Source organism: Cariama cristata, unplaced genomic scaffold, assembly GCF_000690535.1.
Source record: "Cariama cristata isolate BGI_N322 unplaced genomic scaffold, ASM69053v1 scaffold6162, whole genome shotgun sequence".
In the NCBI taxonomy this organism is placed as follows: domain Eukaryota; kingdom Metazoa; phylum Chordata; class Aves; order Cariamiformes; family Cariamidae; genus Cariama; species Cariama cristata.
This window is the reverse complement of record NW_009604951.1, coordinates 1-16,170: the sequence shown is the minus strand read 5'-3', so window position 1 is coordinate 16,170 and position 16,170 is coordinate 1. Positions and strand designations below refer to the sequence as shown.

At 37.3% G+C, this 16,170-nt stretch overlaps 1 protein-coding gene across 1 annotated transcript in view; it reads right to left on the bottom strand.

The window, feature by feature from the left end:
- The window catches only part of LOC104158200 (dynamin-3), a gene marked incomplete at its 3' end in the record, with an annotated part of 40,923 nt that extends 24,997 nt beyond the window's left edge, over window positions 1-15,926 (bottom strand). The window contains exons 1-5 of the mRNA XM_009695785.1: window positions 15,851-15,926; window positions 4,291-4,440; window positions 2,308-2,511; window positions 1,644-1,742; window positions 605-765 (exon numbers count right to left, since the gene is read on the bottom strand). Of these exons, the coding sequence (XP_009694087.1) occupies window positions 605-765; window positions 1,644-1,742; window positions 2,308-2,422 (375 nt within the window). The remainder of the gene's footprint in view (window positions 1-604; window positions 766-1,643; window positions 1,743-2,307; window positions 2,512-4,290; window positions 4,441-15,850) is intronic.
- Between the last annotated feature and the right edge of the window lie 244 nt (window positions 15,927-16,170).

The window sequence follows — 16,170 nt, the reverse complement described above, 5'->3', positions numbered from 1 at the left end:
TGCTGAAGGAAGCTGTGATCTGACACAGTTCGGCATGGACTTATAAAAATAAACCAAAGGTTTGGGCAAAAATAAAGCTAGTGTGCACAAAGTGTTCCGATTACTGTATTTGTCATTTATATCATTAGTATATAGTACACTGTTTCTATTAAAAACTACAACGAAGTGTAGATTTTGAGGTTAAAGTACAGACATACAGTGAACCCTCAGGATACATGATTTCTAAAAATGTCTTCATTTTTCCCCAAATTTCTAAATTTGAATTCTAAAAATCCTGTTAAACTAGAAGAAACATGATAATTAAGGAATAGGATGGTATACTTCCAGGAAGGGAGAAAAATCTTATTGTTTTTGTTCATGTTCAGTATTCAAGAGAACAGGGGAGTGCAGAACTGTCAGTAAAAGTCAGAAACTACATCTCACAGTAAGTTTTTGTATGCTACATGTAATACACAGCTTTGTTTATCACATTGTGAAAATTAAAAAAGTTAAAAGCAGGGAAGAATAAGTGAGGTTCACTGACCAACATTCATTTTAATAAAGATTTTATTGTGGTCCTATCATTATAAAAGCTGCCTTTCACCACAAAGGCTTCAGGTTTTACCTGGTTTAGAACTTTTTGGAGATATGGTGTTCCCATCCGATCTGCCATGTGCCTATATGCTGGGTGGGAAAGAAAGAATTTCCTTTCTGCTAGAAGAGCTGCCTTTATGTCCTTCTTCCCATCAATGTCTTTCTGGCTTCTGTTTACAACACCAATATAACCTAAATCAACACAAAACCAATGGGTAAGTCAATGCAGCTATTGCCTGAACTACTGAATTCACACTGAACAGACCTTGACTGCCTCAGTTCAAACAAAATTTTCCAATTTAGGCAGTTCGGATATTGTTCACAAGTATTCTAATTACCTTAACGGTGTCTAAATTGTTCATCCTGTTTATGCATAAGAGATATACTTCTTTTTAAATCGCCAATTCAAACACAGAAATATCTGAAACTTTGGTGTACTCCAAAGAAACCACTTCAAAAATAAACAACAAAAAATCAAAACACAGACACACAGGTCTACACAGATAAATTATATGATATTAGCAAAATACAGGAAAAATTTCTTCTTGTTTGCTGGACCAATATGCTCCATGGGAAGAGATGGTGGTCTCATCAATACATTATAACTAGAATCATAGTTCTTGATATTGTTAACAGTATGAGCAACTGTGGTAGTAGCTGCCAGAACAATCATACAGAAAATTTCTAGAAGGGATCAAAACTTGGTTTACAGTGAGATTACCAACGCTCTGGTGCTTGCTTCTGTCATACTCAAAGAAAAAAAAGATTTTTTTGTTACAAGTGACAGCAACCTGGCACAGAAGAGAAAATTGACTAACAACTTGTGCTGACATTTCTTGCTTCCTCTGGATTATGCAGTGTATTTTGCAGGTCCAGATAAAAAATTATTTTACTTGCAGGATATTTTTAGCACAGCTGTCTTTTATGTTTGCTGAATATAGACAACTTTAAAAGCCAGGAACTCATCAAGTCCAGTATAACCTTTGATTCACCTCCAGGACTCCCGAACACCACCCTTATCCAAACCACCTTCTGGACTGCAAAGAATACAGGCAACTGAACATTCTCACCTCTACGAAGAGGAAGCAGTTTGTTTTCTAGAATTTCTCTTGCATCTGTTCCTTCATCCATCAGATCCAGTTTTGTGATCACACCGATGGTCCTAAGGCCTGACCGGGGTGCAGGAAGGAGGTAAAAGATAACAATGAATCATTTATATTCAGGAAGAACAATTACATCTTACAATTATATAACAACAGATAAGTGACATTCTCAAAGCTTGCATCACACAATACAAGCTATAACTGCAAGTCATGGTATGTCTGGAAAAGAATGGCTCATCATTACCAGTGCTGAAATATGTTCCTCAAATCTCTTTAACAAGGCTCAGCATTCTTATGATATGACTATATAAAATTTATGATGCAAGTATCCAGAAATCCCATCAGCACCATGGTCCATTTTGCTATGTACTACAAAAATTTCTAGATAAGCATTGCCCCACTTGCTTATAAATGACAGTGAGAAAATTTTAAAAATACATTTACAGCATCATTACCTAAATGACACTGAGCTAACAAACGGTTATTGTGATGTTGAAGCCTATATGAGAATGTATATATACAGATCTATATTATGCATTATAAATTATATTTCACACAAGAGCTGGTCTCTGACTTCCTATTATGTTATTGCACTTGAGAACAAAAAGTGGTTATGTTCAATCATGCTTACCTTGAGGGTCCACTTCCTTTGCTAACTTCAGTGCATCCGAGTTGGCCAGATCAGTGTTAGCTGGAGTCACAGCCAGTATCAGACAGTTTTCTCGAGCGATGAACTGCATTATCATGTCTCTGATCTGTTGCTCAATATCTGGAGGCTGATCCCCTACGGGCACTTTAGTGATTCCCGGCAAATCAATAAGGGTCAGGCTTAATACTATATGGAAAACACAGGATCATAAAACTGGTGAGCATGCCAGACATGTCTAAAGAGGTCTACACATCTATGGCTGCAGATAAATTTTAGTCACTTAAAACCCCGCATAATTACCTTTATAGGCATATAAATATTGTCAATGCTTCAACAAAACGCCTGATAATTTGAAAAGTACACTTGTTTCCCTGTTGGTCTTTCATCTCTGGATTTATTAGTACTATTTAATATTTTAAACATTACAACTGGCATAGGAGAATGATACTTACACTGAATATCCTTGAAGGCTCTTAGACAAATGAATGTGGCTTTCTGAGCTTTTTCTACCAACAGGAGCACAGACAACAGACCATTCCCACTGCATCTTTCAAACCAACCCAAAGCAGTCTTGCTTTTTTTTTTTTAATATACAGTCCTTCTCTGACCATGCTTTCAACAGTGTCTCCAAATAAGAAATTTGTTTTAAAAGTCAATAGCTAGCCTAACTTATACAGCAAAGTTGTTGTTAAGGGGGTTTTTTTTGCTTGTTTGTTTGGGTTGGGGTTTTTTTGTTGGTTGTTTTTTTTGTTTTGTTTGTTTGTTTACTCTGTAACTTCTTCAGAAAAGTAAGAAATGCGAAAAAGTTTATCCATTAAGAAAACCTGTTTTGCTCTGGCATCATTTCCCCAGTATAGGCCACAATGCCAACCAGAAGTATCCAAGCTTGTTCAGCTAGTACTGGGGTAGCAGGGTATCCTTTAGACAAATGAGAAAAACACAATTCCTAAAAATGAAACACCAGAAGTATATTTGGGGTCTGCCTAGTACAGACCACACTCGCTGAACTAAAAGACTGGTCTTAATAAAACAAAGTAAGAGCATTAGGTAGGAAATTTTCACTTTCTCTTGGAGTCAGCATGTTCAACAAACAAGCTTTGAGGCAGGGCATTTAGTTCAGTTCCTCTCCAGTTGGCTATGCCACATCTGTATATCAGGGAAGGGCTATGGGGCATATGTTTAGAGCCAAGGCTGCTCATCAAAGGGAGGTTCAGCATCTCTTTAATTACCTCTCCTCTTATTTTAATCTTTCTGTCCTTTGATTCTCAATGAAGACATCAGATGAGGTGGCTAGAAAAATTAAGTGCTTCAAACAAATGTATCACTTTTCTCCTCTATCCAAGACAGATTCAATGCAAAACATTTTCTCTAGATTGCCTTCATTAAATTGGGCAGACAGCAAGCAGAGGAACTAACTTTGATCTATACCAGGGTCTACAACAGAAAGCAGCTTCAAACACCATTAATTTCTAAATATATATTTTCAGTGACAGTGAACAATAAACATCCAATAGGACAGGGAGACAGAATTACTTTCTAGATCTCTGATCAGGGAATCCAGCTGGAGGGCGGGAAAAAGAAGTTTTGCCACTAAGTCTCCCATTCTTACATTAGATAGTAGTGAGCTACTATCTAATGGCATATGTACTGGGGGAGAGACCGGTTTCATCCTGATGCAGAATGAGAATATTTTTAAATCATGAGAATATTAAATGGGACAGAGAGTCTGCATTCTGCCCAGCTCTAGTGGCAACAGCTTTCCACCATAGAGTGGTTTTGTAACACAGGAGAAGTTGAGGATTCTTCCAGATACATATCCACTTTTGGCTTAACTCAGTCGCAGAAGTTTTTTCAACCCACAAGACTTCTGATCAAGCAATGAGAACACATACAAAAGGAGATAGCTAGACAGAGCTACATAATACATTACATAAGAGAAATATAAAGTAGAATAATTTTACCTACCATGTGGAGAATATATTCTTAAATTAATAGGAATTGAAGAAATGCCTTTGTTCACTCCTGTTATTCTATCTGTTTCTACTTCAATTTCCTGACGAACTTCATCAAAATCAGTAAATTTCCTCCCTTTGCAGTGTAGAAATTCAGCATACTCTGTGAAAAATATCAGTAGCAACTCTGTATTTCACAGGCTCATAGACTTGGACACCCACTTTCAAGTCCCTAGTATTCTTCAGATGTGTATGCATGAAAACTTGTCATCATGGATATCAGGAAAGCATTACATATGAGCATATGCTATAGATACGATTGCACAGATGAAAACCGCCTACAACAAGAAAGGGTTAGTTAAAAAGTCAAGTTAACTGGGTATGATTTACTGCTTTTATCTTTAGCATGTCATCTTCTGGAACAACCTGAAAGATCCAAGTAGATACCTGCAAGATTGAATTAGATATTAATCAAATAGGTTAATAGAATAAGGAACAGATTATGAATCAGATTCTGAGTTTTCATCTGATAACGTTTGCCTCCAATACATCACTAAATTGAAGAAAAGTTCTGTATCATGAAAGATTATTAGCATTTGTTTTCAAAAACTAACAGCCCATGTTACAGGATTTTAACAGAGGAGGTCTGTACATTTTTACAAGTTCATAATAAAAAATAAGATCACTTAGAAACACTGTAATGTTTTTAACACAACTCCTCATATCATAGAACATTAGAATAGTCTATTTTGTGCAAGATGTATTTCGTGTATTTATATTAAGTTGACAGGTTAAGGTTGTAATCAGAAAAGCACATTGAGTAAGGATGGCTTGGAACAACTAGGCCTTGAAGAGACAATCAATCAGGATGTTTTGAAGATGCTTCGTGCATATTACCGACATGGCAAGAATACTCCAGCTCCATCAGAGAGAGAAAAAGACAGTTCCTGAGCTAACAAGGATAGTAGGGCCTAAGGAATGCAGAAAGTGACGAGAAAGGAACTGATAAGCTAAAAGTTAGACTATTGTGCACATGCTTGCCAATTACTAAGATCCTTGAAGTGCAGCTGCAGACTGATAAAGAGGAACATCCTACCCCAGAAGATCATTAGGCTGGAAAGTTGGTAAAAGATAACAAAAATCTGTAGTAACTAGGTGAAAGGTAAAGGCAGTAGGGGAAGATCGCAACCATTGACTCAATTCAAGACCGAAAAGATTTGCCCCACGCACACCTGTAATGAGCATGCAGGTTAATTTGAATATAAGTAACCAATAATAAATGATGGTGTAATTACTAACCAATAAGTGTAGATTTGGGTGGGGTTTTGCTAATCACGTAACAAGATAGATATGCTGTAGTTTTTGTGCAGAGTTGAGCCAGCTTTGTGGAATATCACCTGTGCGCAAACCCGTAATAAATAAGCGCTGTTTCCCCAACTGTGTGGAAATTGGCTTATTGCACACTGGGCTACAAATCCACTTTTTGGTCAACACTCATTTCCTAAAAACTTCATGTAGTCTTAAGCATGGTTTGGATTTAGAAGTTTGTAAAAGCTTTTATAGACATAGCTGTGTTTTTGCTGAAGTGGGAGAACACAATTAATTCCTACATCTTCAATATTGTACAACTTGCCCTCTTACCTTAAAAGGACATCAACCAGGAATCAGGGATAGATACAGTCTAATTTGTTAGACTCGACCTTGACACTATGTCCCCTGTTTCGATTCTTGAATCCAAATACTGATACTAATTATTGTGACCTTCTGGATTTCCTGCCCTAGAGGTGCATCACCAAAAGCATATCTGAGGATTTTTCAACTGGCATTTCTTCCTTCAAAACAGAACACAAAAGTTTACCTCACATAGCAAGGCTATCAACAGAAACAATGACATAAATGGTAGTCACAGGTATAAGCTCACGTCCTGTCCCCACAGGGTCTAAGCAGTAGGATTGGAGAAAGGCTGAACAAAGTTGTGCACGCTCCACTTCATTTCAACCTGCAATCAAGTTTCATTTAGATGTTTCTTCCCCAGAAAACGTTTCATGGTAAAAAGACCTCACACACCAGGGCAAAGAGCTTGCTTGGTACTCAAAAAAAGAGCAGCAGCTCAGGAGACCTGATCTGGGAATATAGATTAATAGAGGGCTTTATGTATCGGTACTGAAGTCTGTTTCCCAAAAGTCACTTTATTACTATTGTTGACAAAGCTGTTTAAAAAAAAAAGAAACCGTAACAATAGTTAGAGCAAACTGAGAGCCAAAAAAGGAGAGAGGGGAAAATAACAAACACCAAACTTTCTGTGCTACAATACCATAATCCCTTCAGATTCAAAGTGTGAAGGACAAGGAAACCTACCCTTGTTAAGACAAAAATAATACATCTCTTATTTTTAAAATAAGACGGCACCTAACAAAAACCTCCTTCTCACTTTTGATAACTTAAGAATTCCAGAATATCTTTTATTCCTTTTTAGCTCTAGCAGCAAAATCACAATGAATGGAGGTTTTGTATGTTTCATTGTCAACAGTTTATTAAAAAAGAAAAAAAAACCACACACCAAGGAATATTCAAATATTTCACAGTGAAAGATAATATGGTGCACAAAATAAAATATCTCAGTTGCTCTAGCGCATTTGAGAATTCACATTTGTAGGATTTGCCATCTTGAAGTTGCAAAATAGCTACCTACTGAAAAAAAAGAGCTGATAGGTAGCTCTTATTTTGTTCCAGTTCTTCATGCACAGCTCCTGGCATAAAATAAAATGTATTCTTCTTAGTTACTTTATTTTTTTTTTCAGTGGTTCATCAGATTTTCTCAGAAAAATATTTCAAAATTCAGTAACTAATACTTGGTCCCTAGTTGTAATCAGTTGATTGATTCAGCCGATAGTCAAGGAAGCTTTTCTCTTTGTTCCACTCAACACGCAGTAACAGAAAGAATCCCTATCTGAAATGACTTCAAGGTAATTCAAATGAAAATGTTTGCTACTTTTTAGCTGTGTTAATATTTATCAATAGCTCATTCCTCCCAGTGACATCTATGGTCCCACTAGCTCTGAAGGCATAGACTTTACAACGGATCATAACCTGTAGTGCCACGCACAGCCTTCGGAATAAAAATTCAAGTGAAAAAGCAGAACTTCGTTTTGCTCCTTTCAGCCCTTAGCCTGTCCTTGGCAATGCCGCCTTTAGCCAGACTGGATAAGCACATGCTTTAATGCAATCTTCAGTTTTCAGCTTTCATATGCAGAAGAATACTAGGAAAACATTTTATCTACGTTTTTGTGGGAACAGACACAAAGCCAGACAAGAAAAAGCAATTGTGCCTAATGTCTAGTTTTCAGACATGTATTTTCTGTATAAAACTGAAGTTACGTTGAGAAAAAGAACAATTGAGTAAAAAATTAAAATATTATCTTTGCATGTAGAATACTTCCCCCCTCCGACTCATTCGAAGCACCTTGGATAACATAGAATGAAAAATCTACCATAGCACAGTACTCTTCAGTGCATCCAACCACAAATGTCTTAAGTGATTATTTATCTCTTCAATCTTGATTAAGTTAGACAAATCATATAAAACAAGTGTTATGGGATAACATTTTTGAAAACGGTCTTCATTTTTCCTGTGAGTTATTTCTCCCCATGCTTTTATGATTTAATCTAGCACAACATTATATTGCTATTAAGGATAAATAACCATTGTTGTTTCCAAACCATTTAAATTTATGAAAGATCTCAAGTGTGTATGTAGTTTATCTCTAAGCTAAAGAGATCCGAGTTAGGCATGCCAAGTGACGAGACATGGAACAGCCCTTAGAAATAGATGAGAGATTTTTTGGAAAACATCCTTGATCCACATCAGGCTGAACCCAAGACCTTTCCAAGTCTGATAAAGCCCAAAGACTTTACCCTATACAGAATAACCTGTTACTAGAGGTCAGGAATTTGCCAAGATGAGAGACCTGGATTCAGATCTCTTCTCCATCTGATTTCAAGTAGAGTTGTTCCAAGTCCGTGGCGGTACCCAGTCTAGCCTACTCAAAAGAGTTAAGTCTCCAGTTTGGAGCTCTCCAAAGAGGTGGCTCATTACATTTAGGGCCTATAGCAAACATTTAAAACATATATAGCAAAGGGGGAACCCCTTCTATTACTGCATCGTGCATCTTCCAGTCCCTTAAGGAGATGTCACTCACCCAAGCAACAACAGTCTTGTTAGTGTCAACAAAGCATTCCACAAAGCCTTAGAATGCTTTTCAAAAGAGTGATTTCAAAATATACAAATAAACATCATGAGCTAAAGCAAATCACCTTTTCTCTGAAGATGGATCAACTTTTTCTGAACAAAATAAATGCAGTTAAATGAACCTACTTAGACCTTAGCACATCATTCAACAGCTCTTCATTGAAAAGAGAGGCAGTATCAAAAGCCCTTGTTGTCTCACCCAATCTATAATTCCTCCTCTAATTCTCCATTTCTCCAGCTTTGCTAACATGCTGAAGATAAAATATTCAAAACTCAGGCATTCCACTTGCTAACCTTCAAGCAGCAAGGCTACAAGAAATAGAAGTAATCTGGTGTTTAGTGAAGAAAAAAAACAGAAAATCCTGACAATGCAGAGGATGACAAGAATATCATAGCGGAAGAGATTAAAAACATTGAAAACAGTGTAGACCTGATGAAAGTAACTAGGCATAAAACACCAGGTCATGCTCTTAGGAACAAATGAAATGGTTAATTGTAAGGGTAGACACTCATACCAGAGGAGGAAAAGTATTTTTTTTGATGCAACAGTCTTTTACATCCTTGAAAACTTTTATTTGTAGAAGAAATATATCTCTGTTCTTTCAACCTGCTTTTACAGATCATGCTTTCTAAACTTTGAATCACTCGTACACTATTCTCCAGGCATTTTTCTTAAAGCTACAGAGGCAGACCTCTTGCCAAGATCTTTCCAGGACTGGAAAAAAGTGGAAGAACTACTTTTAAGACTGCATTTCTGTTGATGCATCTTGTATAATGTTTACTTCTGTATTTTACAACAGCATGACACCAGTGAGTTGTGTTTTGTTAGAGATCCACTGTGAGCACCACGTCCTTTTCTGAAAAGTAGCTATCTAATCAAATGCAGAGTCAAATACAGCTGCCTTTCAGTACAGAAACAGCCCTTCTCCCAGCTGAACTTCTTCCTGCTTTGGGGGCATTTCTCTTCCTTTGCAAGCAATGTGGATTCCAATTCTGCCCTCCAGTATATTTCACAGTCTCATTGGTATTTGCCAAATACAAACTTAATAAACACACTCTGTTCTGTCATCCTACCAGTAACACAAAATACTGAACATGATCTGGAGGGACGTACCCTTCCACTCTGTAAACAACTGTGCATCCATCTTACAGGAGTGCTTTCTAGACCGTCTTTCCCGAGATTGTTTATTATAAAAAAAAAAAAAACATGCAAGATAATTAAAAAACCCTTACTGTACTCAATATAAGACACCTACCACACTGTTCTTTAAAAGCCTACTACCCTGTAATAAAAAAATAAGACTTACATGACAGGGTTTTTTTCCCCTTGAATTTGTGTTGGCTGCTATTCATATCAAGTACCTTTTAGATTGTTAGTTAATAACTAATAACAGATTTCTTTTTCCTAAAAGTGGACTTTGACTGATTTTTTTCTGTCACTTTTGTTTCTAATATTTTTGAAGATGGGCAAATATAGAGCCATTTTCCAGTCTTTCAATGAGGGGATTCCATCTTTCCTGATGTCACTGAGCATCAATCTGGGATCAAGGAAACAAAAACCTTCCAGGCAAAACCACTTGTAAAACCAAGTATTCATGGGTATGATTCATTTGTCACAACATAAGCTGAAGCCCATACCCTGTTTGAGCGTGCTGATGGGAGAACTGGCTGAGCCCTCGAACCCATGTTGCCAGACCTCAGCAGTCACTGCTGCTCAGCTCAGGTTACTCCAGGCACTGTTACTGGCACACACACACAGACAGCAGCAGCAAGGAAGATTTGCAATCTCTGCGACCTCACGCTAACAGCTTAAATCCAGGTTTCAGACTGGCAGCACTATCCCTTTTCCAGCCTATCAGTCCTGTTTGGGTGGCAGGTCTTCCACCGTCTCAGGAAGAGGTCACCAGTCACTACCACCTTTTCCCCATGCTGATGTCACTTTTTAGCTTTTGGGGTACACACCTCCCACAACTTTACTGGTCTCTACAGCATCCCTCTTCATCACCTGAATGGGTAGCTGCCAGAAAACGGCAGCCACCATCTTCCTTTCCTCCCTGCAGAGTGCCTGGTCTCTCCTTTACTACTGGCACTGTGGCATCTTTCTACTTTTTGTCCTTGAAGACCTCCAGATGACTTCGTGCTGATGAAGTCTCTAAGATCATTTGTGTTAGCTGAAATAATCAACCTAAATTCTTTTTATAAAGTTTCTCATTTTCTGTTACAGGACTTTTTTTGCCGCCAGATGGCAACAGAAGATGGGTATGCCTGAGGAGTAGTCTCACAACAAAAGACACTTGCATTAAAGCTCAGCAACTGAAACAGAAGAGAGCATCTGCAAAACTTTAGAAAAAAAATAAATATCTGAATGTCCTTTGAACCCTATGGTGATTTACTTTCCACTTAGTGTTCTAATTAACAGAACTCAAACCTGGGTATTGTACATGACTCATCCATCTAAAAATGTCCACCTCAATAACAATTTTTAAAATCTGTTAATCTGCCATTTCTTTATCAAAGAATCTGAAGCAAGACCATTAAGAAAATCCGAAATTCCTTGAAAACCAGTTATCAAAATGAGGAAAATAACCATCCTAGAACCAAGATATTTTAACATGTAAATAACAAACAACAGGATTTATATAGCAGGCAATGTATTTTTACAAACAAAAGACCTACAACAAAGGCTTTATCCAAAACCTAAATACATTTTTCCTTGTCCCTGCTGTTTAAAAAAACCATACTACCCAGACTCAAGGAATCTACATAATTATTTCACTTCCACAGGCAGGAGCAAGCACAGTGAGAGGAAGAACAGATTGCCTAAGGTTATACAGAATATGTGGCAAGAGAAAAAAAAAAAAAAAAAAAAAAGGAAGAAAACAAATCCCTGCCTCTCAAGACTTTTTCAGGCTTTCAAGTCATTACCTTCCCAAAGCTTACTCAATAGATACTTTTAAATGGTGCTGCTAACTCCTACAAAAAGTATTTAATCTTACTGATGCATTACATCAAAGAATCACCAAGCTAGGAAGTATACTGAAAGTTGTGAAACAAAACCTTTGAATGTTTAAGAAATAGGTTCCAACATATAAATTAAGGCATACCAACTCAAAGGAAGAAAAACCCATCAGCTCACTAGCCCTCCTTTAAGAAATTATGGTAACATATGACAAATCGCTACACGTTAGCATGCTTACTGGCAAAACATGCAGAGAGACGATTAAGAGATGAAATGAGACTAACGTACCTTATGCACAATTCACTTATGTTGCTCCAAGACTACTGAACACTGATGCAGCCTTAAAATTCTTGTCCAAGGTCAGCTGTATGCCACCACATACAGACACCTTAAAGACACACAGGGAAAAATCCTTCTAAAAGCACAACTACAGGAATATGTAATGCATTCCTCCTCCCGATAAGGAATCATGAGTAAGAAAGTGAGAAACCAGCAAAACACACTGGATTGGTAACTGGTGAAATATCACAACAGTTTGGCATTTAAAACAAATGCTGCCTGAGGAGACACAATGAGCTCCCTGTATCTTACATAGCAGCAGTCAAATACTAAAAGAACTAGCATGTCTTTTGCCTGAATTCAGACATCAGACTCTCACAAAATAAACTGCCTTCACATCCAGCTTCTCACCCAGGAAAAGATCAGGTAGAATTCCTCCCATGTACAGCCTCTGAATGGCTAAGCTAATTTATCAGAGCTGTCTTGTCTGCCTTGTAAAACCTGAAGTTCGCCATCAGACAGCTTCCCAGCTAACAGCACCCTGTCCACACCTGTGCCTTCTAAAAACCTCACCGAATTGCATCTTCCCAGATGGGACGATGTTCTCCAAAACCATTTTCTACTCTGAGCTCTGTCAGAGACTAGCAATAACAAAGTCACAAGAGTGTTGTTAGACATTCCCAATGCTGTGGAATTGCCCAGGGCCAAATGCAGTGACCAGAGAGAAGAATATCAAGCTGCACTTGGACTGCTTAGCATGCTTGATGTCACATAAGAACTTTTTTTCAGTTGTGACTTCTGGGTGGGAAACAAAGCTGCTTTACCAGAATTTAGGTCTGTTTATTACAGAACAAAAATCGCATGCTTATTTGGTTCAATTCTCTCTTCCAGCAAGACACTGTATATGCCATTTTTTCTTCAGTAGAAGAGGAGCAACTGAACTGAAAACATGAGATGAACAGTAAGAATGAAAAATTGTGACCCTACCTACAGGACTGTCATTGAACTACTCTGAGACAAGTAATAAGTGTCAGCCTCTCACTGCAAGAAGCAAGCCACCTTGGATGCTCAAAATATTTACAAGATGGTTATTTTTTTCCTCTCCCTCCTCTAGCCAGTACAGTAATTTATTGGATACAGGACACACTTCCAATTTCATTTGAAGTGCAGCTGAGCAGTCCCAAAAGAGACTCAAAGTGGGATAGTCAAGAACAAGCCAGAGCCCTGCAGAGGACTGTAAATTATTTTTAACATCCATATTTCGACTTACTCTATGCTACTAGGTATTTCTCACATTATCAAACTCAGAGGAAAATAGTCACACTACTAAAGACTGACTTGCAAGTTGCAATATTTAATTAAAACCTTTGTCTTTGCCTCCAAGATTTCAGCAGAGTACAGTACTTGCATGGATGTGGAAGCACAAATGGTATAAAGCCATTTAGGAATTCTACTGTTCCCACCAAAATATGTTAGTGATTAAAGGAAGTCAACAGGTCACTACAAAACAGCTTTGTACTAATTACACAGAGTTTTTTTAAAAAGAGGAAGTAAACAAAATTCTAAAAAAAAAAAAATACTCCACATCTCATGAGACAAATTTCTTAGTATTTAATTTTTTTATGTTACCTCTTGCATATTCGCAGGGGTAACAGCTCTTTACCCAGATACGTCAGATCTTTGAGATGTTGGAAGGCCCCTGATAACTCCTCACAACCAAATCCTGCTGCACCCTTCCATGACATGCCCAACCCTAATAATGAGTGGTCAAAGTTTCCTTTTACTTGGGTATGCACAAATGCCTCAGCTGCCAATCTTTATCCCTTAGTGCAATGACTCAAAGTTAAATGAAGCTTTAACCTCCTCTGTCAATCAAATTCACATTCCAAAAAGATTCTCAGCCAGTTCCAAAATGTTAATAAAATATCTTGCAGTCATCTCTGCATGTCTATATAGAAAGTGCACTCTCACTCCCAAGGAGGACTGTAGGATTAAGAATAGTTACTTTTAAAAGAGTCAAGAAAGATCCTAGGATTAGAGGTCAGTTAAGTCTGCTACAGCAGCAAGAACCTGATACAGTTCTCTAATTACTTTCTTTAACATTTTAGATAATTATAGATAAAAATCAGTCCAGCATCTGCTTCCTGCAAAAGAACACTGTGCTTCTCTAAGCAGTTTTCTTTATTTTCTTTTTTTTAAAATTAGTTCAGAAAGATAAAGGTGGCTTAAAAGATAAAGTTATTTGGAATTTCACCACCAAAACCAACAGCAGAACAAAGTTTAAAGAAAGTAACAAAATAATTAAAGCTTACATTTTAAAGGTCTTGGCATCTAATCCCAAACAAGAAATACACAGCATTTCCCAAAGGGAGAAATACGTCCTGACATCCAGGAAACATGAAATTAGGCTGAAGCTCAGTTCTCCAGAATTTTTGAATTTTTTGTTGTGTTATTTAAATTATAATGAAGAACTACTTTTCAGCAGAGAAGGTACCTATACAAAAACCCAGAGGCCTACCTAAAGTTAGTACCACTATGTGAAAATATTAATGGAGAAAATACCAGAAAGCCCTTTCATTTCCCCCTTAGCCAAGGGACAATGGTGATTTTACAAAATAGGGCAATATAGATCAGTCAGGGTAAGTTTAGGATGGATGTCTAAGAATAAGTATTTCACCACTTGAGGTTAGAGTGTAAGAGTTTACTTACTAATTCATGTTCCCGCAGCTTAGTGATTTTGTTAGGAATGCCAGCCCAGAGCTTGATTCTTTTCTTTCTTCTGCTCTTACATGGTGCTGGGAAAATTAGATGAAGATTCTCCAAAGCTAGGCCTTATTCATGCATTTCTGCATGCTCTGTCAGAGATCAAAAGCCAGATATGCAGAAATGGCAAGTGTTCATATCTCCAACTAGAACTAACTTCATCTTTTAATACATATAAAGCACTATAACCATATTACACACTTGAAAATCCTGAAGTTTCTAAGCTGAGCATACAGAAATACTGGATTCCACAGTTTTCCCTTTCTCTTCCACAGTATAAACACTACGGAAAATTTCATAGAGACACTGAAAGTATGAATGTGCTTTAAAAGCAGTAATTCAGAAAAAAAAACCCTGGAGCCTAGGCAGACTGAAGTCTTTTTGCTGAACAACAAAAAGACCTTTTAAGAAAAAAAATACACACAAAAACTTAATTACACCTCACACGTAGGGACAGACTAAAGTTCTATGGGCAGCTTCAATTTTGTTTCTTCCTCAGTTTCATCAGGGTCCATAATTTAAAGAGCACTTTTTATTTTTAAATGCTGTTTTGGATGTTTTACTATTACCACTGTTACTATTCTTTTTACTATTTTAAGTAGAATTCAATAGTAAACTAGTGATTTTGTTGCTTACATCGGTTTAGAAGCAATAACAACAAAAAAAATTTGAATGATGGAAAACCGTAGCTGCTTTTATATATGCTAGGGAACTGAGCAGCAGATTAAGTGCCCCTTGGAAGAGTACAAAGTGGTGAATTCTGAGGAAAGATCTCAATATGTCACATAGCTCAGTGGTATACACATACTGTACTTTTATTTTTGACGAGACAAATACACAGAAGCCTTGTTCTCCCCCAGTCTACCTTCTGCTCTACTTAGTGCAGTGAGTCCAACCAAAAAAGACAAGTCATGAAAACAAGCTGTGTGGAATCAAATCTGTGCGCACTGGAGCAAAAGTTAAAGGTAGAAGTACAGCAATTTTGGCATGTTAACTAATAAAACTGTAAAGCTCATCAAGAAATGAATAAATCAAAGCTAATTTCTAAAACATTTTGTATGTAATAATGTTTCTCCACTGCTTCAAGTTTGATCTTGGATTAAATTTATTATGTGCTCTACAATTTAGATTTTACTGTTTTCCCAGATAGAACAACGAGATTAGTTGGTCTTGAGCATATAGTTTAGAAGAGCAGGCCTTTGTTCCAGACAGTCTAGTTGCACCTTTCTTCACATTGCTGAAGTTTTCCTACAAATTATTTTCCTCTGCTGAGGTACATCAGCACTTTGTCCAGACATTGAACCAAAAAGAGAGAGAGGTTACCTGTTTTGGCAGTGATGAGTTGCAAGACCAGTGGTCGTCTTGTTACAATTCCAGAACCTCGTGGAAGAAAATCCCTAGAAACATGAAAAAAATACTTACTACACAGAAAGCACTGTCCAGTTACATAAGATATTGGACTAATTTGGAACCTCCTCTATACCTTCAGCTGCAATGAAAATGGAAATTTGGTGGGGATGGATTTACATCAAATACTACTATAAAGTAGGGCTGTTAATTTTGGTTGGAGATAGCAGTAGGTCATTAGACAAATACATATTAAATGGTGCGGTGGACACGCCTGAGGGACAGGATGCCATCCA